The 25,841-nt window shown below is 39.6% G+C and overlaps 2 protein-coding genes across 2 annotated transcripts; both read right to left on the reverse strand.

Annotated features, from left to right (window-relative positions):
* Positions 1 to 188: 188 nt before the first annotated feature.
* Positions 189 to 14,856, reverse strand: LOC113516511 (zinc finger protein 57-like). Its single transcript, XM_052892462.1, has 13 exons — positions 14,619 to 14,856; positions 12,949 to 13,068; positions 12,570 to 12,744; positions 11,554 to 11,735; positions 10,366 to 10,590; positions 9,148 to 9,353; positions 7,679 to 7,789; positions 6,662 to 6,766; positions 5,650 to 5,862; positions 4,749 to 4,860; positions 3,906 to 4,019; positions 3,059 to 3,211; positions 189 to 1,763 (listed from the first exon to the last, which is right to left on the reverse strand). The coding sequence occupies exons 1-13, from the start codon at positions 14,769 to 14,771 to the stop codon at positions 1,614 to 1,616; spliced, it is 2,019 nt and encodes a 672-aa protein (XP_052748422.1). The 5' UTR covers positions 14,772 to 14,856; the 3' UTR covers positions 189 to 1,613.
* Positions 14,857 to 15,964: 1,108 nt separating this feature from the next.
* On the reverse strand, positions 15,965 to 24,157 carry LOC113510446 (probable galactose-1-phosphate uridylyltransferase). The gene is made up of 8 exons (XM_052892424.1): positions 24,039 to 24,157; positions 22,910 to 23,073; positions 21,457 to 21,584; positions 20,768 to 20,845; positions 19,185 to 19,337; positions 18,789 to 18,864; positions 17,816 to 18,035; positions 15,965 to 16,193 (listed from the first exon to the last, which is right to left on the reverse strand). The coding sequence occupies exons 1-8, from the start codon at positions 24,067 to 24,069 to the stop codon at positions 15,979 to 15,981; spliced, it is 1,065 nt and encodes a 354-aa protein (XP_052748384.1). The 5' UTR covers positions 24,070 to 24,157; the 3' UTR covers positions 15,965 to 15,978.
* Positions 24,158 to 25,841: the final 1,684 nt, after the last annotated feature.

A 25,841-nucleotide genomic window follows, 5' to 3' on the forward strand; every position in this document is an offset into this window, starting at 1 on the left:
TATATATATCTTTCGTCCTCTTTTTACTAATTATATTTACATAAGAAGAAAGAAGACACCCATATGATTCACAGTTTTTATTTTATCATTCCTTCTATGTAATCCCTTGTTCTTAGAATCTAAAGGTAACGCATTATAGATGTATTTTTTTTTTAATAATTGGAAATAAGTTCCAGATCAATGAAACAAAATTTAAGTTTATAAATTTTATTACATAATTATGACTTTGTATAAAAAAAAATATCTTGACTAAACTTAAATATAGTTATAAATTAAAAATACTTTAATATTATGGCATATTTTGTTCTTAAAATTCATGATTATACATAATTAACTATTCGAGTACCTCGACTTCATGTATATAATAGATAGTATTTATATTATATACAGAATGTCCCAAATTCGAAGTTAAAAATGAAAACTACACAAGTATACAAATAATATAGTTGAAACAATTTGTCCAACTAAATGAGACATCCTATATATGATTGGGAGGGAAAGGGATTGTTAGTAATTGGCTCTAACAGCCCCACTGCTAAGAGACTACAGCATGGGGTTCTTCAAAAGGGGGGTAAAGAGGTTTCTTCAGGGTCGGCAAACGCGCGCGTAATACCTCTGGTATAGCAGGCGTTCATAGGCTACGGTAACCGCTTACCATCAGGTGGGCCGTATGCTTGTTTGCCACCTCAGTGGTATAAAAAAAATACCCTAATTTCTTTTTTAATAGGTGATAATGGAATGGTAACCCCGCCTGCGTTAACAGTATACGCTGGCGGGGCACCAGTGAGGGATGATAGGTGAGAATGAAAAGGCAGGTCAGTTAGCCCATCGTGACGAATTCCACTAGAATTAACCACGTTGGTGTACAGGGTTCCTCCCTGTCGCGTGATAGGCTGCTATATTGCTAGCAATGGGTCAATTAGAACCCATTACTAACAATCCCTTTCCCCCTAATATAACCTATTGGGGGGAAAGAGATTGTTAGCAATGGGATCAAATAGCCCCATTGCTAGCAATATATCCTGTCAGGTCGGCCTCCACGCGGTTACACTTGAAAACCATCGTGGCTAATTCTAGTTGAATTCATCAGGATGAACTAACTGACCTGCTTTCATCCTCATCAGTCATCTATCGCTGGTGCCCCGCCAGTGTATACCGATAGCGCAAACGGGGTTACCATACCATTATCACCCATAAAAAAATGCCCTATCAGGTCTATCAACATGCGGTTTCGCCTGAAAACTTGATTTATACTACATTTGGACATCAGCGGACTGTCTTATGGTATTCATTTGTTTTTAATAATGCAGATATTTTATTATACATTTTTACCAGAGGGAGACTTTGCACAAAAATCGTTTGCTTGGATACCTCTGTCCCATTCGTGTTTCAACCGTGAAGCAGTTGTATTTGCATGGCTGTGTTTCGATTTCAAGGGTGGGATATGGCAGTGAATTTACAGGGTACAGAGGAATAACACCCGAGTCCTCAGGAATGGCAACGTATGGGGGGGTATCATGGGCGAAACAGTATACTCTGTTATGTGCATGGCACTGCTCATGTCTATAGGCGACGGTTACCACTTTCCATCAGGTGGGCCGTCAGTTTCACAATTAAACAACATTCTGTATAATAGCTACAGGGTGTACCGGTGCGATGGTGTTAGATACGCTCTGTTGGAAATAGTGCATGCGGTTCGCCAGATCGATTCCTGGGTAGGTCTCCTCTTTCTTCGGAATTGGCTGCGCTCGAGGTTGATGTAACTGGAAATAAAAAAATTAAAAAAACTAATTCTCGTTACTAGCAATCCCTTCTCTTCTGTAGAAATAGACGTTATGAGAGAACAGATGAACATACATACTAGGGGTAGGTAATATATAGCAATAGGGGGGAAAGGGATTGTTAGCAATGGAGTTTGACAGCCCCATTGCTAGCAATATGCCCTGTCAGGTCGACTTCCACGGGGTTCCCCCTGGAAACCATTGTGAACAATTCTTGTTGAATTCGTCACGATGGGCTAACTGACCTGCTTCATCCTCACCTATCATCCTTCACTGGTGCCCCGCCGGTGTATACTGATAGCGCGGGTGGGGCTACCATTCCATTATCACCCATAAAAAAAAAACTACTTAAGTAGTAAATTCCAGTATTTTTTTAAACTTACGATCGTAACTTAATACTCTCCAACTATCTATCCTCTCTCACCGTACTGGTTTCGCTTCAAACTCTTTTCTCCTACATTCTTCACGACTCTGGAACGCGCTTCCTGATGCCATTAAAAGACTACCGACTAAACCGTCTTTTAAAAGAAACGTTCACGCTCACTTTTTTACTTTAACCAAGCAGTAAGTATTTTATATTATTCTCAATTTCGTGTATAATATTCAAAAATTCAAAATTCAAAATTCAAAAATCATTTATTCATGTAGGACATTTTAGCCGCTTATGAACGTCAAATTTTTACATTATAATTTTATATTTTCCCTACCGTCCAGTTCGGTATATAGATCCAATTGAGAAGAACTGGCAAGAAACTCAATTGAATTACTTTTTTTTTAAAGCCAGTTTATTTACAATGTATATTTATATAGGTGTCTATGTCTAACATTAAATGAAAATTCAGTGCATGAACAACTATTGCCATGCACACTCGTCATTCAAGTAATCGTTTAGTGAGTAATAGGCTTTGCTCAGTAAATATGATTTAACAGATGTTTTGAATTTATTTAAGGGTAATTCCAACATATCCTTTGGTATCTTATTGTAAATTTTTATACCTATTCCCATAAAAGACCTATTAACTTTTTCTAAACGATACTTGGGGACAGCAAGTTATATATATAGTATATGTCATATATGTGTAAGTATATTTGTTATTTATATATATCTATTCGTTTATATATATGTAATTTTAGTATGTATGTATATCAATAATTACTAGTACCGCATTCGAGTATTCTGACACTTCCCTATGGTTGACTGGGAGAGAATGCTTCTAGCATTAAGTCCACCATGTACACATATATGTACTAATGAATAAATAAATAAAATAAATTACCTTTCCCCGTTTGTTTTCGTGCATTATCTTCACGTGCTTGTAAATAGATGTCTGCCAGGTGAATGTGGCTGGGCACAGCTTGCATTTGAAACTCTTTGTCGTGGACCGGTTGGTGTGCATTGCCCATACGTGGCCTTTCAACCGTTTCACAGTCTGCAAACAAATAGAAACATATAAATAAAACTAGCGGCCCGTCCCGGCTTCGCACGGGTGAGCATTTTTACAAAATAAAAAAAGTGGTTATTGTGACATAACGATAATAGTTGGACATATAGTGTCGTGAAGTTTTTCGTAGTTCTTGATATTTTCTTCAATATTGTAGAACATACTTTTGTTCTATCACCAATAGTTTCCGCAGCGCACGCGACCAAAGATATTTTTAAAGCATTTTTTTACACCTTGAGTTACGTTAATAAAGTTTTAGTAAGGATCCCTAATCTTTTCTAGCAATTAATACAGCCTATGTTACTCAGGGTGAATGTAGCTTTCTAATGGTGAAAGAATTTTGGAAATCGACAAAGCAGTTTTTGAGTTTATTCATTACAAACATTCTACCGCTTGTATAACGAATTGTGATCAGAGGAATTATTCAATATGATGCCTACGGCCACTTTCTATCATCGTACGGCTCGCTACCGACAGGGAGTTCATCCTCATACCTTACAGCCTAAATGGTCGCGTACTGCGCGATTTCAGAGATGTTTTCTCCCACGAACACTCAAGTTATGGAATGAGCTCCCTGCCGAGGTTTTCCTAAGAGACTACAGCCTATCTATCTACGATACGACCACGTGTAAAGCCACGGGATACAGTCAGTATTAAGATATTTAGTAAAATTTTCCATTACCTTATATGATTTCCCACATATTTCACACAAGTGCTCCCCATCCGGCTCCTTATTCCTTTTCCCTTCGTGTATATTGTTCATATGGGCCACCATTATTTTCGCAGTTTTGAAGGCCTGTAAAAAATGAGTACACAAAATCGGATTAAATTAAAAAAAATTTGCATACATTACAAAATAAAATTAAAAATGATGTAGAATACATATACAATATACAGTCGAGGGATTTTTCGTAAAACATAAATGAAAAGGTTTGCCAAATTCATCCTCATTTCAGCCATTATCCGTCCACTGCTGGACATAAACCTCTCCCATAGACTGCCATAAAGACTTTGTACAAAAGTCGATTGCTTGGGTACCTCTGTCTCATTCGTGTTTCAATCGTGAAGCAGTTGTGTTTGCATGACTGTGTTTCGGTTTGAAGGGTGGGATATGGCGTGAATTTACAGGGTACAGAGGAATAACACCTGAGTCCTCAGGAATGGCAACGCATGGGGGGTATCATGGGCGAAACAGTATACTCTGTTATGTCCATGGTACTGCTCACGTCTGTAGGCGACGGTTACCACTTTCCATCAGGTGGGCCGTCAGCTTGTTTGTCATTCTAAGTTGTTTAAAAAAAAGTAGGTTCTGAGTTTCCTAAGTTGCCAACTTTTTTTTCGTTTTTTAATTATTCTAATGTTGGCAAAAGGGCTATTAAACCCCATTACTACTTCCTTTCCACACCGAACGAACACTAGGATTTAAGAAGGCTTAAAAAAACATAGGTTAAAAAAAACCTTACGACACCCACGGGAGAGGAAGGGGTGGCCAATTCTAAAAGGCCGATATAAGTGGCATACCAACCTTGAAACAAACCCGACACTGATACTTGATCCGTTTGAGGTGATCCCAATCTATATGGTCAACCATACACCATTTGGTTGGGAACTTCTTGCCGCAGTAGCTGCATTCGTGTCTGTGAACAATCATATTATCATCATCATCATCATCATTCCATCAACTGTCCACTGCTGAACATACGCCTCCCCTTGGAGGGTTTGCCAGTAATTGCCACGGTTGGCAGGCGAATTGGCAACCTTAGGTTTTGGAGATGTTTTAAGTAGGACACCGCTGCCCATCTCTCGCTCTCTCTTAGTCGCTGCTTACGACACCGACGGGAAAAGAAGGGGTGGCTTAATCTAAGCCGGGACTACACAGAAACTGAGAACAATGCACCACTGTAATTTTTCGCTTGCTTTGGTTGACTGGTAGAGAGGTAGTCAGGTGTTAAGTCCACCATACATTAAGAGAGAGACTGGTTGAAAACCAGTGCTGTGCAGCTGTTTCACCTCACAGTATCAGATAAGCCGGTTTCTTTTGCCTATTATAAGATACTGGAGCGGAGGGGGGGGGGGTGCTAGTAATGAGGATTAGCAACCCTATTACTGGTAATATACCATATCAGGTCGACCTCAAAGTCTCTCTCTGCCAGAGGGAGACTGTACAAAAGTCGTTTGCTTGAGTACCTCTGTCCCATTCGTGTTTCAACCGTAAAGCAGTTGTTTGCATGGCTGTGTTTCGGTTTGAAGGGTGGGATAAGGTGTAAATTTACAGGGTACAGAGGAATAACACCCGAGTCCTCAGGAATGGCAACGCATGGGGGGTATCATGGGCGAAACAGTATACTCTGTTATGTCCACGATACTGCTCATGGCCGTCAGCTTGTTTGCCATTCTGAGTTGTATAAAAAGAAAGGTGGACTCACACGTAGGTGTCCTCGGCGACGTGGCGCTTGCTGAGCCGCATGTGGTTGTTGTAGCAGTCGCGGCTGGCGAAGCTCTTGTTGCAGGGCCGGCACTCGTGCGTGGCGCCCTGCTCGCGCTCGCGGTGGTTGCGCGCGTGCCGCGCCAGGTTGCGCTTCCACTGGAACAGCTTGCCGCACGTGGGGCACGGGTACGACACGCCCTCGTGGATCACGCTGCACCACCAAATCACTTGCATTAGCTCGGGGGATTGTCAGTGGTGGGGTCTTATATACCCTTTCAGGTCGACTTCCAGACGGTTCCGCTTGGAAACTATCGTGACTAATTTATTGAATTCGCCACGACGGACTGACCTGCCTTTTCATCCTCACCTATCACCTCTCACTGGTGCCCGCCAGTGTATATCGATAGCGCAGGCAGGGTTACCATGCCATTTACATTGGAAACAATCATGACTAATTCTTGTGGAATTCGTAACAACGGGCTAACTGGTAAAATCTCCCCAATCGTAAACTGTAATGGCAGTTTACCAAGGGGGAAATTTTGGAGTGGGGGAACGACCTCGTGTTTATGACAGTATTTAGGGGAGGCCAATGTGTATGTGTCAAATATAAGCACAAATAAAAACTTCTTTCCTTTTTTTTTAAATTAGTATTTTTATAATTAGTATTATATAATAATATATAATTATATATATATATATATATATATATATATATATATATATATATATATATATATATATATATATATATATATATATATATATTATAATATAATTAGTAGTTTGAAGAGTGGGATATGGCTGTGAATTTACTGGGTACAGAGGAATAACACCTGAGTCCTCAGGAATGGCAACGCATGGGGGGTATCATGGGCGAAACAATATACTCTGTTATGTCCATGGTACACTCATGTCTATAGGCGACGGTTACCACTTTCCATCAGGTGGGCCGTCAGCTTGTTTGCCATTCTAAGTTGTATAAAAAAATATACTCAATGTCCAATACTTACACGTGGGATCTGTAACTCTTTTTCGAATGGAACACTTTGTCGCAGCCTTTACACGGAATGTACAGTTTTTCCTTTGGCTTGTCTTCTTTATTCTGTGGTAGTAATCTGTAAATCGTCAGTGTAATAAATTGTTGAGCATTTTAACCGACTTCAAAACAGGAGGTTTTCAACTCGACTTTTTTTTATGTTCGTTACCTCATGAAATACAATCACGTAATAAACAGACCAGTCACTACTAGAAACACCCTGGAGGGGGGGAGAAAGAGAGAAGGGTACTATATCTCAAAAGGAAATATGGAACTATTATTAGATCATTTTGTTATCCGTCTGTCAAGACCCATTTTCTAAGGAATACGTGGTGGTATCAAGCTACTATCAAACTACTATCAAATATCCAAGAATAGTTTGAAGATGTGAAAAATTCCTATGGTCCTTCGTCTTCCGGATAAAGTCGAAACAACTGTCAAAAATGCCGTGTGCTGTGAAATTGCTGTGTGATCCCGGCATAGAATGGGCCAACCCTTCCTTTCCCGTGAATATCATAAGAGATGACTAGAGGAACTTAACCCTCTAACCGCGAATAATTTTTTTTCTGCTTCATTTTCGCACATCGCTTTGACAACAAATAACAGTACAAGTATTTAGCCATCTAGCGAGATTTTGAAAAACAATAACGATCTACCAAAACAAAAATCGCGGGATAACAACGTCAGTAAACATAAAAAAATGCGATCATGTCTAAATCGCGGGATGGGTAAAATCAAACTAGAAAATACTGCACGCGGAAATCGCGGGATGCCCAGTCAGAGTTTATGGTTTACGGACAAGCAGCAGAATCCTTCTTAAAACATCACCCAAAACCTAACTGAGGTTACCAAGCCACATGCCAAGCATGGCAACTACTGGCATAACCCCTCAGTAGGGGGAGCCCTATGTTCAGCAGTGGACAGTTAGACTGATATGGCTTGGCCAAATTCTTAATCTAAGTTTTAACCAGTAATAAACGATGGTACTAACTTGAGGTGGTACTTCAGAGTCATCTTATTGGCGAATACCTTGCCGCAGCAGTCACACTGCGGCCGCTCGCGGCGGCAGATGCTCCTGTGGTACGTCAGCTTGGACTTTGTACTGGAACGAACATTCTCTTTTTAACTGCGTTCGTAACATGTTGAGTTGGTTGGATCGAGAAATAGACGATAACTTCGATTAATCTTATATTTCATTTTAAATACATATTTTAGCCGTGCAACGCAAGTGACAGATGAAACCAGAGGGTGAATGCAATATGGCGTGCGCTGAGTTCTTCCCAAAGCGATAATAGATGGCGCTACGTGTTCCGTTTACATAAATACGATTTTAATAATCGTTATTTAACCTAATTACAACAAAAAGTGTGGTAACGAAGCAATTACTTCAAAAACAATTGCAAATATTAAAAAATATTTTTTTGACTAATCAGTCACAAACAGTGAAAACTGTGAGGGCAAAAGATCATGGAAAGGTCGCAGTATCACAGATTTTTTTATATATCACAGATTGACAGATTGAAAATTGACAGATAAGTATGCCATTTCGGTGAACTAAACCTTTTTAATACGAATGCTTTTAAATACATTCAATGAACGATAATTCTGGAAACGAAAAGACTCGTGGTTGATTCTTGAATACGTCATGATTGATCAACTGACCTGCCTCCATTCTCACCTATCATCCGTCACTGGTGTGACGCCAGTGTATACAGATAGCTTAGGCAGAGTTACTATTCTTTCATCACCTATTAAAAAACCAGCCCCGTAGGACTCAAACTGATGTTGCCAGCCAATATGAGTTAGTGCATGAGCACTTCAGTTTATATAGGCAATAGTTTCACTACAATTATGTACCATTAGGCTTGCCACGACTGGCCATTTTGTAGGAACGTAGTAAAGTCAAATGTCAAATGTCTACAGTAAAATGACCGTGTATTGGTGTTTTGCCTGTAAAGAAATCGAATATGATTCTTCTACCCATTATTGTTGGTCCAATAGCACCACTGGGTTAGGTAGTTTCTTTAGGAATTACCACATATAGCCTTGAGATTGTGCCATAACATTAATATTATTATTACATATTATTATCATGGCCGGCCACGACCAGCTATTTCGTAGGAACGCAAAAACTTTGAATGAGTACGACGCCGTGGAATAACACTAAGATACCCATGCGTAATGTAGATTTTTTGCCCCCATATCAATTAATTATGGCTCAATAAACCACTGCAAAGAACAGGATATAGTTACTTATTCGGTGTAAACAAGCGCGTGTCGCAACATGAGATCTAGTGTATAAGTCGCAGCGGCAGCACTAGAACAAAGCAAATATGAAGTCAACGGTAAGATTTTCAGCTTTACTACTCAATGGTCAGCCACGATGAGCCATTTTGTAGGGACGTCAAATGGCTCCTACCTCCTATACGGTAGCTCATTACAATAAAGCGCTACAGCTACCTGAAGAGGGCGCCGCAGGAAGCGCACTGGTGTTGCTGGGCGGCGTGTGCGGCGGCGTGGCGCTGCACGAGCCGCTTGAGCGAGGTGCGTACGCCGCAGCGCCGGCAGCGGAACGCCGTCGCGTGTAAAGCACGATGCGCCGACACGTTCTCCTTCGTCAGGAAGTACGCTTGGCACACGTCGCACTGGTGGCAGTTGTCGCCTTTCTGCGTGTGACAGTGGGAGTGACAATTTCACGATGGGGTGTGATAATGTCACAGTCAGATGTCATAATGATTCAGTATAACAAAAAGTAAATCTTACAAGGTTATCAATATACTGTGTCTTCCCTGGTAAGTACTAATATTTTATAAAGTTGACTGCAATTTTTGTTTTTGTGCTTAATTTAATTTATATTTTTCATGGACTGTATGAACTTTATATCTACTATGATATTCAAATACAAATTATTGTTTACGAATAAATAAAATAAAAAGATATTCAGTTTAATTTTTAAATAAATATAACTTATTATGCCTTAAACACCTCCAGTGTTGAAGGTGTCCATAGACTACAATGACCGTTTACCATCAGACAGGCTGTAAGCTTTTTTTTATATTAAAATATTACGTAGTGCAATTTTGTAACATTCTCACCCCCTCCCCCCAATGTAATGCGCCGTATTTTTGTTTCTGTACCCCCCCCCCCCTCCTTCTAATCGTTATGTAACACCCAAGCAAATATTTTTACTTAAAACCTTAACGAATACAGACGAGGAATTCCCCGTAAAACATAAAAAAAGGGTTGCCAACTTGGAAGATTTTAATTTTCTAAATTCTTTTTTATTTACTTATATCCCTTTCAGACACAAGATTTTCTTTTCTTTCAGATTAAATATATTTTCGTGTTTTGGAACCAAGCCATGTTTTGCCGGCACGCACGAGACTACTGCACCACCTAACCGCTAAAATGATTTCTTATTGGCTGGTTTAGAATCTCACTATCATGTTATTTCAGCTTCGTGCGTAAAAATGAATTGCGCGCGGTTTTAGAATTTATTTAAAGTTACAACTCACGCCCTTGTCGTTCAGGTCTGAAAGGGATACAAAATAATGTTACACAACGCTTTGCATGAGTAGGAATGCTGAGGATTTCAAGATTTTACATATGAGCAATCATGTAGTAAATGTATAGGAAGTCGGGGCGAGTCGCTAGTATTTATTGACTAAAATAGCATACCGGCCTATGTTTCCCATTCATGTGGTCGTTCATAAGCTTCTCTGTATTAAAACCAATAAGGCACATATCACATCTGTACTTCAGTTTGGTGAACACTTTGCTGGCCACATCCTCGGCTCTGATCTGCCACATCTCCTCCTCTGTCATGGTGTACAGTTCCACTAGGCCTTCGGGCAGGTTTTTCAATCGACGGTTATTCGGTTTTGGTTCTGGTGGCTTCGGGGCCTGGAAATAATGGAATGACTGGAATGACAATGCATGGGGGGTATCATGGGCGAAACAGTATACTCTGTTATATCCATGGTACTGCTCATGTCTATAGGCGACGGTTACCACTTTACATCAGGTGGGCCGTCAGCTTGTTTGCCATTCTAAGTTATACAACTTAGAATGGCAAACAAGTAGACTGCGCACCTGATGGCCCAAAAAAAGATTTAAAAAAAAACAGACGGGCGGATGGACACAGCCGTAATATAAAGATACATTTGTACCTTTTTGGTGGTGAACCCTAAAAATAATTTATTCAAATAAAGGACTATCATCTTTTATTTACTTAGAAAAAAAAAATATTCATTTGGCACATATTTATTTGTTAAAATTACGTATAACTGTTAAATAATTTTTAGGGTTCTTATAACTTAATAATATAGTTTTAGTTTGTTTGAACACGTTAATCTCTGGAACTAGCATTACATTTCACTGCTTATGTCTTATACGACCACAGACGAAGCCACGGAGCACAGTTAGCTAGCTATATATATATATATAGATATATATATATATATATATATATATATATATATATATATATATATATATATCGCAATCTTACAAAAAGGCTGAATCAGTTTTTCTTTCTCAATGAATGTCTTTTTTTAATGGATAATAATAGAATAGTAACCCCGCCTGTGGTATTAGTATACACTGGCGGGGCACCAGTACCAGAGAGAGGTGATAGATGATGATGAAGCATGATAGTTTCCGGGAAAACCGCGTGGAGCTCGACCTGATAGGGTCGCACTAATGCTAACAATGGGGTTGCTAACTTCCATTACTAACAATCCCTTCTCCCCCTCCCCCACAACCGTAAAGTATATTTCATACTGCCAGGATGCTTCTATCCCTAATTTACAAGGAAAAACAACGTTGTTCGGGTCAATTAATGTTATAACATAATAACCTACTCACCAGTTCTGTTTTACTCTTCTCTTTCTTTCCTTTCTTCTCTCTCTTTTCCTTCTTTTTAGTCTTCTCCGTCTTCAACTTCGATAGTTGAACGTCGTCATCGGACGTTGCGTATTGTTCTTGAGACAAATCTTCGGAGAAATGTGATCCACCCACATAGTCATCCTTCTTTGAGGCGGAATTATCTTAAAAAAAAAATATATATATATTTATACAACTTAGAATGGCAAACAAGCTGACGGCTCACCTGATGGAAAGTGGCAACCGTCGCCTATAGACATGAGCAATACCATGGACATAACAGAGTATACTGTTTCGCCCATGATACCACCCATGCGTTGCCATTCCTGAGGACTCAGTTGTTATTCCTCTGTACCCAGTAAATTCACTGCCATATCCCACCCTTCAAACCGAAAATCACAGCCATGCAAACACAACTGCTTTACGGTAGAAACACGAATACGACAGAGGTGCCTGAGCAAACAGTTTATGTACAAAATCTCCCTCTGGTAAAAGTATCTTTTGAGGGAAAAACAATAAACTGAGTTGTGACCATTTTGTATTACTGTGGCATACACACGATAAATTATGTTACATCTTTTATGTACTTTCTTTTTATACATATATTGTTTTATTTCTTTTTTAAGTATGTACCAATATCTTATGTTAGTTGCCTCTTACGACACCCACAGGAAAGCAAGAGATGGCCTATTCTATGCCAGGACAATACGGCACTAGCTGTACTAACCACGATTCATAGGGGGGAAGGGATTGTTAGTAATGGGGTCTAGCAACCCCCTTGCTATCAATATACCCTGTCAGGTCGACCTCCACGTGGTTCCCTCTGGAAACCATCGTGACTAATTCTAGTTTAATTCGTCAGGATGGGTTAACTGACCTACTTTCACCTTCATCTGTCATCCCTCACTGGTGCCCCGCCATTGTATACCAATAGCGCAGACGGGGTTACTATACCATTATCACCCATTAAAAAAAAAATAGTAAAAAATGAAGTTTACCAGATTCATAGTGGGATTCTTTATTATCCTCTATTTTGAGGTCTATATCCATCATGTACTCGTCAGCAGGTGGCGGTGTGCTCGGCTGGTCATTTGACTGAAGCTCTATCGTGTTCATGGTCAGCCGAGTTGTGGCGTGAGCTGTGAAGTCTGCTGGGGAGTTGAGGAATGTATGCTGCGGAGAGTAAACAATATATATTAAATTTTAATTGGGTTCAAAAAGCAGGCACCTAATTCCATTGTATTTTTTTTATGTTTGTTACCAAATTTAATTGAATTAGTTTATAAATGACAGAGTTATGAGGTAACAAATGTAAAAAAAAATACTCCTTTTTTGAAGTTGGTTAAAAACAATTTCAAATTGTATAATGTTAGTTACCTTTCTAGAATAGTTGATGAGGACCTCATAAGATTTAAGGATTTGTGCTTGAAAACGACCAACGGCCCTGACCGCAGCCAGACATTCCCAGCACACTTGGATCGAGAGACCATCTGGGACCTGCAAGAGCAAAGAAGTCTTTTTATCATCATCATCATTATCACAAAAGCTGGTAACTATTCACTGCTGAACAAAACCCTTCTCCATAAGCTGAGTTATGCTAGTAATATGCCATGCTTGGCAGGCAGGTTGGCAAACCAGTTTTTTTTGGTGGCAAATAAGCATACAGTCCACCTAATGGTGAGTGGTTACCGTAGCCTATGAACACTTGCAATACCAGAGGTATTACGCATGTGTTGCCGACCCTGAATAAACCTCTTTACCCCCCTTTTAAAGAACCCCATGCTGTAGGCTCTTGGGAAAACCTTGACAAGGAGCTCATTCCATAACCTGAGTGTTCGTGGGAGGAAACATCTCTGAAACCGCATTGTATGTGACCAAAGTTAGGCTTTTAGTGATGGTTTATGAGGAATAATGCTACCCATCCATCCACCATAAAGATTATTGAAGTAATTTGTTTGTGTGGAAACTGTGACAATTTGGAAACCCTTCTTCATGTGGAGGCCAACAAAATATAGGACCCACGGGCCTGCTAGTTCGAAAACACTTTTTCTACTGTATTTTAATATATACACTTTCAGTCCAGAAGGAAAGGGTTTTATAAATGGGGACCAGCAGCCCTATCTCCCACAATATACTCTGTCAGATGGATCTGTTCACTTTCCCATACCATCAGGAATTGAATATGATGGTTTTCTAGACCAGGATGTGCTAAATGACATGACTTCATTCTCACCTATCATCCCTCACTGGTGCCCCTTCCAGGCGAAAGACGATTGTTAGAAATAGGGTCCAAGATACTATTGCTAGCAATATATTGATTGACACATGATTCTTCCTGGAAACCATACTGGTTAATTCTTAGAAAATTTGTCATGATGAAGGGCCATCTGATTTGCTTCCACCCTCATCTATCATACCACACCGGTGCCCTACCAGCGTAGCTTTTTTAATGGATGATAATAGAATGGTAACCCCATCCGCGCTATCGGTATATACCGGCGGGGCACCAGTGAAGAATGATAAATGAGGATGAAGGTCAGTTAGCTCATCGTGACGAATTCAACAAGAATTGTTCACAATGGTTTCCAAGGGAAACCACATGGAAATCGACCTAATAGAGCATATTGCTAGCAATATGGCATTCAAATCCATTGTTAACAATCCCTTCCCCCCCCCCTACCAGCGTATAAAGATAGTGCATGCAATATTACTATTTCATATTCGCCCATAAAAATATACCAGTAGAGCGGTGGGATTTACCATTTTACTACCATTTATTAAAAAAAAAAACTATTCAATTATCAGAATATAAGAAATGAGATTTCAATTGACCAAAGTATTAATAACACAACTTCTCGTTTTAAACTACGCCGCAGTCGGTTAAAAATAAAAAAAAATATGTGGCGTTTCCAATCATTTCTGTTCTTGTTTACATTTCAAATTTGAGGCTTTTTAACATAAAGTACACTAACAAAGCGATGCACTATAAAGATTTTATAACTTAATTTAAATTTCGAATGCAATAAGGGAATTTAAAAGAAACTTACATCAATATTTGCTAGTAATTTAAAACAATCTTTAACTTCTTCGACATAGAACATCTTTCGGTCGTAATTCAAACAACCAACACATATTCCATTTACATTGTAACCCTCTATATTAATGTCTATTTCACCCATTTTGCAATATTTTTGTAACATTTGTTTTCAAATAAGTTTATAAAGAAAGGAAGCTTCATTCCTTTCCTTCGGCCATCTTGTTAGCATTTTTTGACACTTCTAATTTGACAGTTCGTATCATGTTGTTGGTGAAAGGAATATAATGTTACTAGTACGGAAAAATTTACTTATTAATAAGGGTACGACAACTTAATTAGTTACTTCATCAGATTACGAAAAACCACTTTGACTTCGCTCTGGTAGATAGATAGATCACGATATTTTTTTTAATAAAATATAACCTATGTTACTCAGTGACATTATAATTTTCTTTAAATGAATTTGTTCTTTTAGTCTATTCATTACAAACAAAAAATCAATTTATTTTATAACATTAGTTTGTGGTATAAACGTAAGATGAAAATAACAAAACAGGTCTATTGTTATATAAATCCGACTGGGGCAATTTAAAAGCTAAGATGTGATGAGGTAAATGAAATACTAAAGTAACAACATTTAATTTTACAGGTTGGGCAATATAATAAAATATATGCGTGGAATACGTACCGATTCATGCAGATTTATTTTATTTTATCGGGCAGATTAATTTGATTTTATTAATAGGAATTTATTATTTATCTCACATGTCGGGGGGTTTATTGAGCAGGTAGCAAATATTCCTGGATATTATCAAAACATATTTTTTTCTCTAATTTATAAATAGGTACTAAAGCAAGATTGTGTACAAAACTCGTTTGCTTGAATATATCTATCCCATTTAAGTTTTTATCGTAAAACAATTTTGTTTGCATGACTGTGTTTCGGTTTGAAGGGTGGAAATTTACAGAGCTATAACACCTTAGTCCTCAGGAATAAAAACGCATGGGGGGTATCATGGGCGAAACAGTATACTCTGTTATGTCCAAGGTATTGTTCATGTCTATAGGCGACGGTTACACTTTCCATTAAGCTACATTATACTGAAGTGCCAGAGTATCTTAAATAAAAATGTCGCAAATTGGCATTGTAATTATAGTATTTTATAAATTTTCTCATCTATCACCCTTCACTGGTGCTCCGCCAGCGTATCTCGTTAACGCAGGCGGGGTTACCATGCCATTTTTACCCATCAAAAAAAAATCTATTTAAAATTTGCTCTTAAGTTTTAAAGTATAAAACTGAAGAGTAGAAGGACAATATTCTAATTTCAATAAAAATCTTTAAAAACAAATAGCTCAAATGGACAATATCATTGTTTATTTTTATAATGAACCAAATGGTTACAATTTCTTAATTTCTCAGCTGCTTGCTCCGGTGTGAGATCACGTTGACTTTGCGCCAGCATCTCATAACCGACCATAAATTTCTTGACGGTGGCCGACCGCAGCAGTGGAGGTAAATATATAGCATGCAGCAACCAATGCGGAGAATCGCCTGCAGTGTGGTCTGGGCCTGTTGGTGCGCCTGTAATAAAAAAAAAACAATTCAAATAATGACAGGAAACTTTTTTTTTTCTTCAATGACAAACCGTCATTATTTTTAACGACAATTCCTGCCAGTGTCATGTATAAGAGGCTCGTGCTGGAAACGAAAAATATATCAAAACTATTATATAATCTAATTTTGGGTTTTTTGGTATAAAAAAAAAAGTTTTCATGTTATGGTATAACATAAACGCGTTGTAACTTTTACGTTTGCAGCATTCGATATTTTGTCATTATAATACATTCTTAATGAAGCGTAGAACATAAGTTTTTTATATATTTAACATTGTTATTTGTTCTCTACTAAAAGACAGAGGGAGACTTTGTACAAAAGTCTATTGCTTGGGTACTTCTGTCCCATTCGTGTTTTAACCATGAAGCAGTTGTGTTTGCATGGCTGTGTTTCGGTTTGTAGGGTAGGCAGGGCCGTGCCTGGGTATATGGCCGCCTGCGTGCCAGTCTGTATGGCCGCCCCCAGGATAACATTAAAAAAAACTACTTTAATTTTTAATGTTTATTATTATACACAGGGCATCAAACCGGGAAAAAAATCAGTTTTTGGTTAACCGAAATCGGCCCAGTAAACAACTTGTAACGATTTGGCCGCCTCTTAATTTCGGCCGCCTGCGTGCGGTGCACGCAATGAACGCCCGTCAGGCACGGCCCTGAGGGTAGGATATGGCGTGAATTTACTGAGTACGGAGAAATAACACCTGAGTCCTCAGGAATAGCAACGCATGGGGGGTATCATGGGCGAAACATTATACTCTGTTAGATCCATGGTATTGCTCATGTCTATAGGCGACGGTTACCACTTTTCATCAGGTGGGCCGTCAGCTTGTTTGCCATTCTAATTTGTATAAAAAAAAAAAACTTAAGGGTTCGATACCGCTTGTAAGCCTGGAATATTTAAAAACCGAATACTTACTGTAGAAAACCAAAACATGAGACATATAAAAGAAAACATGAGACCTAGACAGTTTTGGTTTTTCAATTATTTGAATAATTTTTGGAGCTGTTAACTGTCCACTGCTGAACATAGTCTTTCTCAAAGTGGGGGTTTTGACAGTAGTTGCCACGCTTGGCAGACGAGTTGACGATATCGCTTGTACAACGGACAGTGCTCAAAGAAATTGTCTAAGAATATGCCCACGGCCATTTTCTACCATTCATACAGCTCGCCATCGACAGAAAGTTCACTCCCATACCTTAGACCCTAAATGGTAACGTAAAGCGTGGTATCTGAGATGTTTCCTCCCACGAACGCTCAGGTTTTTTTTTGATGGGTGAAAATGGATCGGTAACCCCGCCTGCGCTAACGGGATACGCTGGCGGAGCACCAGTGTAGGGTGATAGATGAGAATGAAAACAGGACAGTTAGCCCATTATGATGAATTCATCAGGAATTGACCATGATAGTTTCCAGGGAGAACCGCGAGGAGGTCGACCTAGTTGGATATATTGCTAGTAATGGGATTCTTAGTCTCCATTACTAACAATCCCATTCCCCCCGAACGCTCAGGTTATGAAATTAGCTCTCTGTCAAGGTTATTCCATAAGCTTACAATTTTGAGAGTACTAAAATCAAAAATATAAACTCACCATGAAATCCCATACTGTATGGGAAACTGCAACTAAATAAATTGTCATATTTTGTGGTCAATAGCTTTATTATCTCTGCCAAACCCTTCTTCTGTTGATCGTTGAGATCTGTTAGTCGTTGTGGTCCTCCATTTATGGGTAGCACCATGGTCTCAAAGGGCCATGTAGCCCAATATGGTACCAATGCGACCCATTCTGTGTTTTGTATAACAATACGCTCCTGTAAGAATAAAATTCATTATTGTTAAAGTATAGTTTATCGTGAACTGTATGTAGCAACCCTAACTTTGCTTATGGTTTGAAAAATAAAAATACAAGTGTATCCATTATCATTCATTAAAGAACCTGATAATAATGTTGACTGATTAACGGCATTAATATTTATTATTTATGCTAGCTTTTCAATGATACACCAGAGGAAGACTTTGTACAAAAGTCGATTGCTTGGGTACCTCTGTCCGATTCGTGTTTCTACCGCGAAGCAGTTGTGTTTGCATGGCTGTGTTTCGGTTTGAAGGGTGGGACATGGCGTGAATTTACAGGGTACAGAGGAATAACACCTAAGTCTTCAGGAATGGCAACGCATGGGGAGTATCATGGGCGAAACAGTATACTCTGTTATGTCCATGGCACTGCTCATGTCTATAGGCGACGGTTACCACTTTCGACCAGGTGGGCCGTCAGATTGTTTCCCATACTAAGTTGTATAAAAAAAACACAGTCCATCCATGTCTTTTTAGGTTTTCCTCTGCCCTTATAACCATCTATATTCATACTTAATACCTTTCTTGAAATATGCTCCTCATCTCTGGAGCATTACGTGCGCATAACAGGACAGACGATACCTCAGCATATACCGATAGCGCAGGCGGTGTTACCATTCCATTATCATCCATAAAAAACAGGACAGACGGTTGCACCTTAACTAGCGTCATTAAATTTAATATTAATTCAATTTCATAATTTTGCTTACCTTCTTCTCCATTTCCATCTCCAGATATTCAACCAATAATGTCTTATTATATTTAGTATAGTACTCCTTTTGACATCTGTAAAGTTATGGGATATAGTACATTACTGCAGCGGCCAGCAACTGAGGCATTGATGGACGAACGTGCAAATGTGGGCCGAGGCGTAGCCATGGCACACATACGTGAGTCCATCAATTTTGTAAAAGACTTTTGTACTAAAATAAGTATTAATATTGTTAATCCTACATTGCCTTTGCCCGTACGTGGTCGCCACTTAAGAACATTTCTCCCCATCGGTTGTCGGTTCTTCGAGTTATGTGACCAGCCCATTGCCACTTAAGCTTGCTTATCATTCGGGCTACGCCGGTTACTTCAGTTTCATATATGAAAATAAATACCTGTCCTTAATTCTACCTTCGTTTGGTAGAAAACTGGACGCCCATATCTGACAATGGGGATGAGGGTTGGAGCACCCCATCACGTTGCCTTTGTTCTCGAAGATCTGCACCCAGGTATACCGCCGACCGAGTTCTTTGGTCTGATTCACCCATCTATAAAGATGTTTATTGTATTAGTCCCGTAGATTTTTTATTAAAATAGCTTCAGTAGCTTAATTTTAAAAGCAAAGATTATGCCACGATTGAAATTTTTTCGTAGAACAAGTTTTCGGTCAAACCAAGAATCGTGTCAATTCCGGTCGCCATTTTGTAAACCTATCTCTTAATCTAATATTTTATTTTGATAGTTTCGCGAAATTACTGTTTTATGGACCATCATAAATCAAATTTATAATCATTTTGACTTAAATCTAATTATAAGGGAGGAAAAGGATTGTTAGTAATGGAGACTGAGAATCCCATTGCTAGCAATATACCCAACCAGGTTGACCTCCTCGCGGTTCTCCCTGTAAACTATCATGATTAATTCCTGAGAAATTTATCATGATGGGCTAACTGGCCTGTTTTCATTCTCATCGATCACCCTTCACTGGTGCTCCGCCAGCGTATCCCGTTAGCACAAGCGGAGTTACCATACCATTTTCACCCATCGAAAAAAAAAATCTAATTATGAATTTAGTTCAATTTGGTTCTTTAAAATGTTGGGACACTTGATAAGAGTCGACGAACTTATAAACATTATAAAAGAAGGTAAGATGGAAGAAAGGAGGGGAAGAGAGAGATCAAGACATCAGGTAGATCAAGAAGGAGTTGGTGTCGTGTCGTATCAAGATGTGAAAACTCGCTGAAAATCGTAGTGAGTGGCAAGAGTTCCACCGACAAGATTATAGCTCTTAAATAGGAAACGAAATGGTCCTTTAAATAAAAATTTTGCTGTGACATCAAACAGAAGTTTTAATTTTAGAAATAGGTTCAAAGAAATTGCGTCCCGAAATTGGCTCCATCGTTTATTGTTTACATATATGCCAAGTGTAAAAATAATAATAATTTTTTTTTGCAACTTAGAATGGCAAACAATCTGACGGCCCACCTGATGTAAAGTGGTAATCGTCGCCTATAGACATGAGCAGTACCATGGATATAACAGAGTATACTGTTTCGCCCGTAATAACGCCCATGCGTTGCCATTCCTGAGGACTTAGGTGTTTTTTTTTATGAGTGAAAATGGAATGGTAACCCTATCCGCGCTATCGGCATACATCGGCGGGGCACCAGTGAAAAATGATAGGTGAGGATGAAGTAGCCCAGTTAGCCTATCGTGACGTATTCAACAAAAATTGTTCACGATAGTTTCCAGGGGGAACCACGTGGAGTTCGACCTGATAGGGCATATTGCTAGCAATGGGGCTGTTAAACTCCATTGCTAACAACACCTTTCCCCCCAGGACTTAGGTGTTATTCCTCTGTACCCTATAAATTCACTGCCATATCTCAAACTTCGAACCGAAACACAGCCATGCAAACACAGCTTCACGTTAGAAACACGAATAGGAACACACACACAAACTTCAGTACGTACTTACTCTTCGACCACAGACAGTATTTCTTCCACTGACATCAAGGGAATGGACACCGCAGAGTTCGGGTGGAAACACATCACCCTGTAAACACAATAAGTATTGAATTAGCCGTGTAATCCTAGCATAGAATTGAAAACCCCTTCCTTTCCCGTGAGTGTCGTAAAAGACGAATAAAGGATCTTAGTAGTCGAGAGATGGGCAGCAGGATTCCTCTCAAAATGCCACCAAAAGTCTAACTGCAGTTGCCAACCGCCTGCTAAGCGTAAGAACTTTTGGCTAAACAGCCCACGGGGAAGGCTTATGTTCAACAGTGGACGGTAAAGGGCGGATATGATGATGATAGTTAAAAATCAGTTTAACTTCTGGATTGGTCACCGTATAATTCTTGAGTGGACATGCCTCCTTGACCCTTCTAGTATATAAGTATAAAATTTCTCCCACGAACACTCAGGTTGTATTGAGCTCCTTGCCGAGGTTTTCCCAAGAGACTACAGCATGGGGTTCTTCAAATAGAGGTAAAGATGTTTCCTCGGGGTCGGCAACATGCGCATAATACCCCTGGTATTGCAGGCGATCATAGACTGCGGTAACCACTTACTATCAGGTGGGCCGTCAGCTTGTTTGCCATTCTAATTTGCATAAAAAAATGTATCAAAGCAGACTTTTATACAAGTTCGCCTCTGGTACATCACCTGCAAGTGCCTCTAGCTTGTCTGGCCTGGAACAGAGGATGGTCAGACTGCGGCGGCTCCGGTCCACGCTCCAGTAAAGCTGGAAAGTCGTTGGGGAACACGTAGGTGGATGTGTAGTTTGGATTGCGCTGGTGAACAAACAAAAATATCTTAAGTATTGTTGTATAATAACTTTCATCAGGATTATTTATTGTTTTTTTTTAATGAGTGAAAATGAAATGGTGACCCTGTCTGCCCTATCGGCATACACCGGCGGGACACCAGCGATCGATGGTGAGTGAGGATGAAAGCAGCTTAGTTAGCCCATCGTGAAGAATCCACAAGAATTAACCACGTTGGTTTCCAGGGTGAACCATATGGAAGTCGACTTGATATAGACTGGGTATATGGGGCTGCTAAACCCCATTACTAACAATCCCTTCCCCCCGCATGATTTTTGTTTGCCGTATGGTATAAAGTGAACTTGGCATAAAGTGGGCTACTCTCTATGGGTGTCATAAAAAGCGACTAAGGAAACTTAACGGTCGAGGGATGGGAAGCAGAGTCACTCTTAAAACATCACCAAAGCCTAAATGCGGTTGACAGTTGCCAGTAGCTGCCAAGCGCGGCAACTACTGGCAAAACCCCTCTGGGGAAAACCGCTACAGGGAAAGTTTATGTTCGGCAATTGACCATTAACAGCTGATATGATCTGATAAAATATAATGCTTGTAATAGAGGGGAGAGGGAGAGGAAGGCGACCTTCATGTGGTCCCCCCTGGTAACCATCGTACTGAATTTCAGGTGCATTCATCACGATGGGCTAACTGTCGTGCCTTTTTATCCTCACTTATCATCTCTCACTGGTGCCCCGCCAGCGTATACCGTTAGCGCAGGCGGGATTACCGTTCCATTGTCATCCATTAAAAAATATGCCATAAATAGTAATATCAATCTTCTATGTCTCGAAAATTTTACACGACACGACGAACTTATGAACATTATAATAGAAGGTAAGACAGAAGGAAGGAGGGGGAGAGGGAGACCGAGGCATAGTTACATCAGGCAGAGCAAGGAAGTAGTTGGTGTCGTGTCGTATCAAGAGGTGAAGGGACTCGCTGCAAATCGTAGTGAGTGGCAAGAGCTCCACCGACAAGAGCGCAGCTCTTAAATAGGATAGATAGATAGATAGATGTCCAGAAAAGTCCAATATATAGATATCGGATCGGAAAATAATCAATCAGAAATGTCAAAAATTCGCTGATTTTGAGAATTGACATATACCTGACATTTCTATATGCAAAAGTTAAATAAAAGAAATTTTTAATAAAAAGTCTTAACTTTTTTTTATGTATTTCCTTTCCTGGCCGAAGAGTACAAGCACTGCTTGGACCTTGCTGCACAACAAACATTAAAAAATCCTCTTCCTTTTTGAAAAATGGCCGATCACTACCTCATGGGTATAGCCTATTACCTGTCCATTAGCCCGGACGGCTCCAGCTTTTAACGGATTGTTAGGGTCTGGGGGTTGCTCCTGCGGTGGTGGCTCGGAATGCCCGCTCCAGGGTCGCAGACACCGGTGGGGCGAGACCAGGATCCATTCATCTTTCAACGGATTGTATCTCACGTGCTGGTGCTCTGGAATTGAATGTCAAGTTGGTATGAGAAGCAGTGCTTAATCTACTTGTGGGAGAAAGGGATTGTTAGTATTGAGCTCTAATATATTTATTTTTATTTATTTAACACTTTATTGCACCAACATAACAGGATTTGTTGAACAATTTTCAATACGTATAGTGTAGTACGAAAGGCGGTCTTATTGCTAAGCAATCTCTTCCAGACAACCTTTCGGTAGAAGGAATTAAAGAATAAATAGGTAGCAATATCCCTCTATTAGGCCGACCTCTACGTGTTTTTTTTTAATGGGTGATAATGGGATGGCAACCCCGTCCGCGCTATCGGTACACACCGGCGGGACACCAGTGATAGATGACTGATGAGGATGAAATCAGGTCAGTTAGCCCATCCTGACGAATTCAACTAGAATTAGGAACCACGTGGAGGTCGACCTGACAGGGTATAATGCTAGTAATGGGGCTATATTAGATCCCATTACTAACAATCCCTTTCCCCCCACCTCTACATGGTTTCCCCGGGAAACCATTGTGGTTATTCATCACGATGAATTAACCGACCTGTTTTCACCGGAAGGGGGAAGAAATTATAATATATTAAAAAAAAAAAAAAAAAAATATATATATATATATATATATATATATATATATATATATATATATGGAATTTTGCATGGTGATACCTATGTATTACATCCCCGGTCAACATTTTAGATATTTTTAATCATGAAAAATTAAACAGTTAAAAAACTACAGTAACTTTTACAGCTTAGTACACAACCTACTTAAGTAAAGTCATTTTGACCTAAGGCAAAGAGTGAGAACGACACGTCATTTGTTAATTTCGCTCCAGTAATAGAGGGAATAACAAATACCACGCGGGCAATGTCGCGGGCAACAGCTAGTTATAACTAAAAACGTTTGTTCCATAGATAAAGTTAGGCAAATAAAATAAGTTTAATCGCCTACCTGCCGCATTGAATTCCCGTGATTTGTTCATAGTTGGAGAAACTCACAAGTGGTTTTTTTTCAAACACGTCCGTTCTCCATCACTGTTAATTGTACACTGACCGTAATTCTATGAATTCTCGTTTACAATTGATAATGTTGATAATAAAAGACGTCACAGATTATAAATTGACAGAGGGGTTATTTTATTGTTATGAAGTAGGTAATAAAGTATTTTTTTTTTTTTTTTTTTTTTTATTGGTAGAAAATGGAATAGTAACCCCACCTGCGCTAACGGGATACGCTGGCGGGGCACCAGTGAAGGGTGATCGATGAAGATGAAAACAGGCCAGTTAGCCCATCATGATGAATTCATCAGGAATTAATCATGATAGTTTCCAGGGGGAACCGCGAGGAGGTCGACCTGGTTGGGTATTTTGCTAGCAATGACATTCTCAGTCTCCATTATTAACAATCTCTTTCCCCCCTAAAACTATCGTGGTTAAGTGTTGAATTCTTCAAGATGGGCTAACGGACCAGCCCTCACTGGTGCCCCGCCAGCGTATATCGATAGCGCGGGCGGGGTTGCCATTCCATTTACACCCATTAAAAAAAATGGTATACAGTGCGGTTTTGAACGCAGACTTATTTTCCAACGCAGTTTTCTCCCGCGTACGCTCAGGCTGTGGATGAGCTCCCTGCTGAGGTTTTCCCTAGAGACCACAGTTTGGGGTTCTTCAAAATGGAAAAAATGAATGATGATGGAAAAGTGATAACTGTCGCCTATAGACATGAGCAGTACCATGTACACAACAGAGTATACTGTTTCGCCCATGATACCCCCCACGCGTTGCCATTCCTGAGGACTCAAGTGTTATTCCTCTGTACCCAGTAAATTCACGCCATATCCCACCCTTCAAACCGAATCACAGCCAAGCAAACACAACTGCTTTACGGTTGAAAAACGAATGGGACAGAGGTACCCAAGTAATCGACTTTTGTACAAAGTCTCCCTTTGGTTCTAGAATGGGACAGAAGTATCCATGAATTCATTAATGGTTTCCTTCTGGTAGAAATATAAAAAGTAAGTTACGTTTTAGTTAGAGTTGCCAAACGTACTACCGTCGGGGGGGGGGGGGGGATTATTAGTAATGGGGTTTAACAGCTAGCAATACGCTCTATAAGGTCGACCTCCATGCGGTTCACACTAGATGGAGTGACGACCTGAACTACATTGCAGGGAGTCAGCGGATGCAGGTGGCTCAGGATCGTCCTTTATGGCAGTCTATGGGGGAGGCTTATGTCCAGCAGTGGACGGATAATGGCTGAAATTATGATGATGAGTTAGTAACCACAAAAGACATGTGACACCCCGTAGGGGCATCGTGGTTAATGGAATAACAAGATAATGGAATGGGAGAAGGGGTGGCCTATTCTATGCCGGGACCACACGGTCTACGCTGGGACCACACGGCTGTATACTGTAAAATAAATACTTATGTTATAGTACGCAAAAATATTTATGGGAGAGGCCTATGTTCAGCAGTGGACAAGTAACGGATGATATGGTGATGATGATGATGGCGATGAAGAAGAAAAAAAAATTTTAGTAACTAATATTTAGTATATATATATATATATAACATGTACAGAATTATAAATTTGAAAGAGTGAGAAGAGAGAAGAACAGAGTAAATATCTCTTGTTAACAATTTATATTTTAATATTTCCAAAAAATACTGTATTTTCAAGTATACTTTACTTTCTTATAGCTCATTTGGAAAAATATTATATTCACTCCTAGAATTGCAGGTGTCTATAGGC

Source organism: Galleria mellonella, unplaced genomic scaffold (assembly GCF_026898425.1).
Source record: "Galleria mellonella isolate WM207_F2 unplaced genomic scaffold, CSIRO_AGI_GalMel_v1 utg158, whole genome shotgun sequence".
Classification (NCBI taxonomy): domain Eukaryota; kingdom Metazoa; phylum Arthropoda; class Insecta; order Lepidoptera; family Pyralidae; genus Galleria; species Galleria mellonella.

Bases quoted from the DNA above. Each gene is read 5' to 3' on its own strand.
- LOC113516511 (XM_052892462.1), bottom strand. From the start codon at position 14,771: ATGTTACAAAAATATTGCAAAATGGGTGAAATAGACATTAATATAGAG. The intron at 6,767-7,678 runs GTTAGTACCATC...GACGATTTACAG, and splicing joins ACTCTGAAGTACCACCTCAA to ATTACTACCACAGAATAAAG. The intron at 3,212-3,905 runs GTAATGGAAAAT...ATTTGTTTGCAG, and splicing joins TATGTGGGAAATCATATAAG to ACTGTGAAACGGTTGAAAGG.
- LOC113510446 (XM_052892424.1), bottom strand. From the start codon at position 24,069: ATGAACAAATCACGGGAATTCAATGCGGCAG. The intron at 20,846-21,456 runs GTGATGTACCAG...TTGTGTTTACAG, and splicing joins CAAGCTAGAGGCACTTGCAG to GGTGATGTGTTTCCACCCGA. The intron at 16,194-17,815 runs GTGAGTTTATAT...TTTTTATTACAG, and splicing joins ATACAGTATGGGATTTCATG to GCGCACCAACAGGCCCAGAC.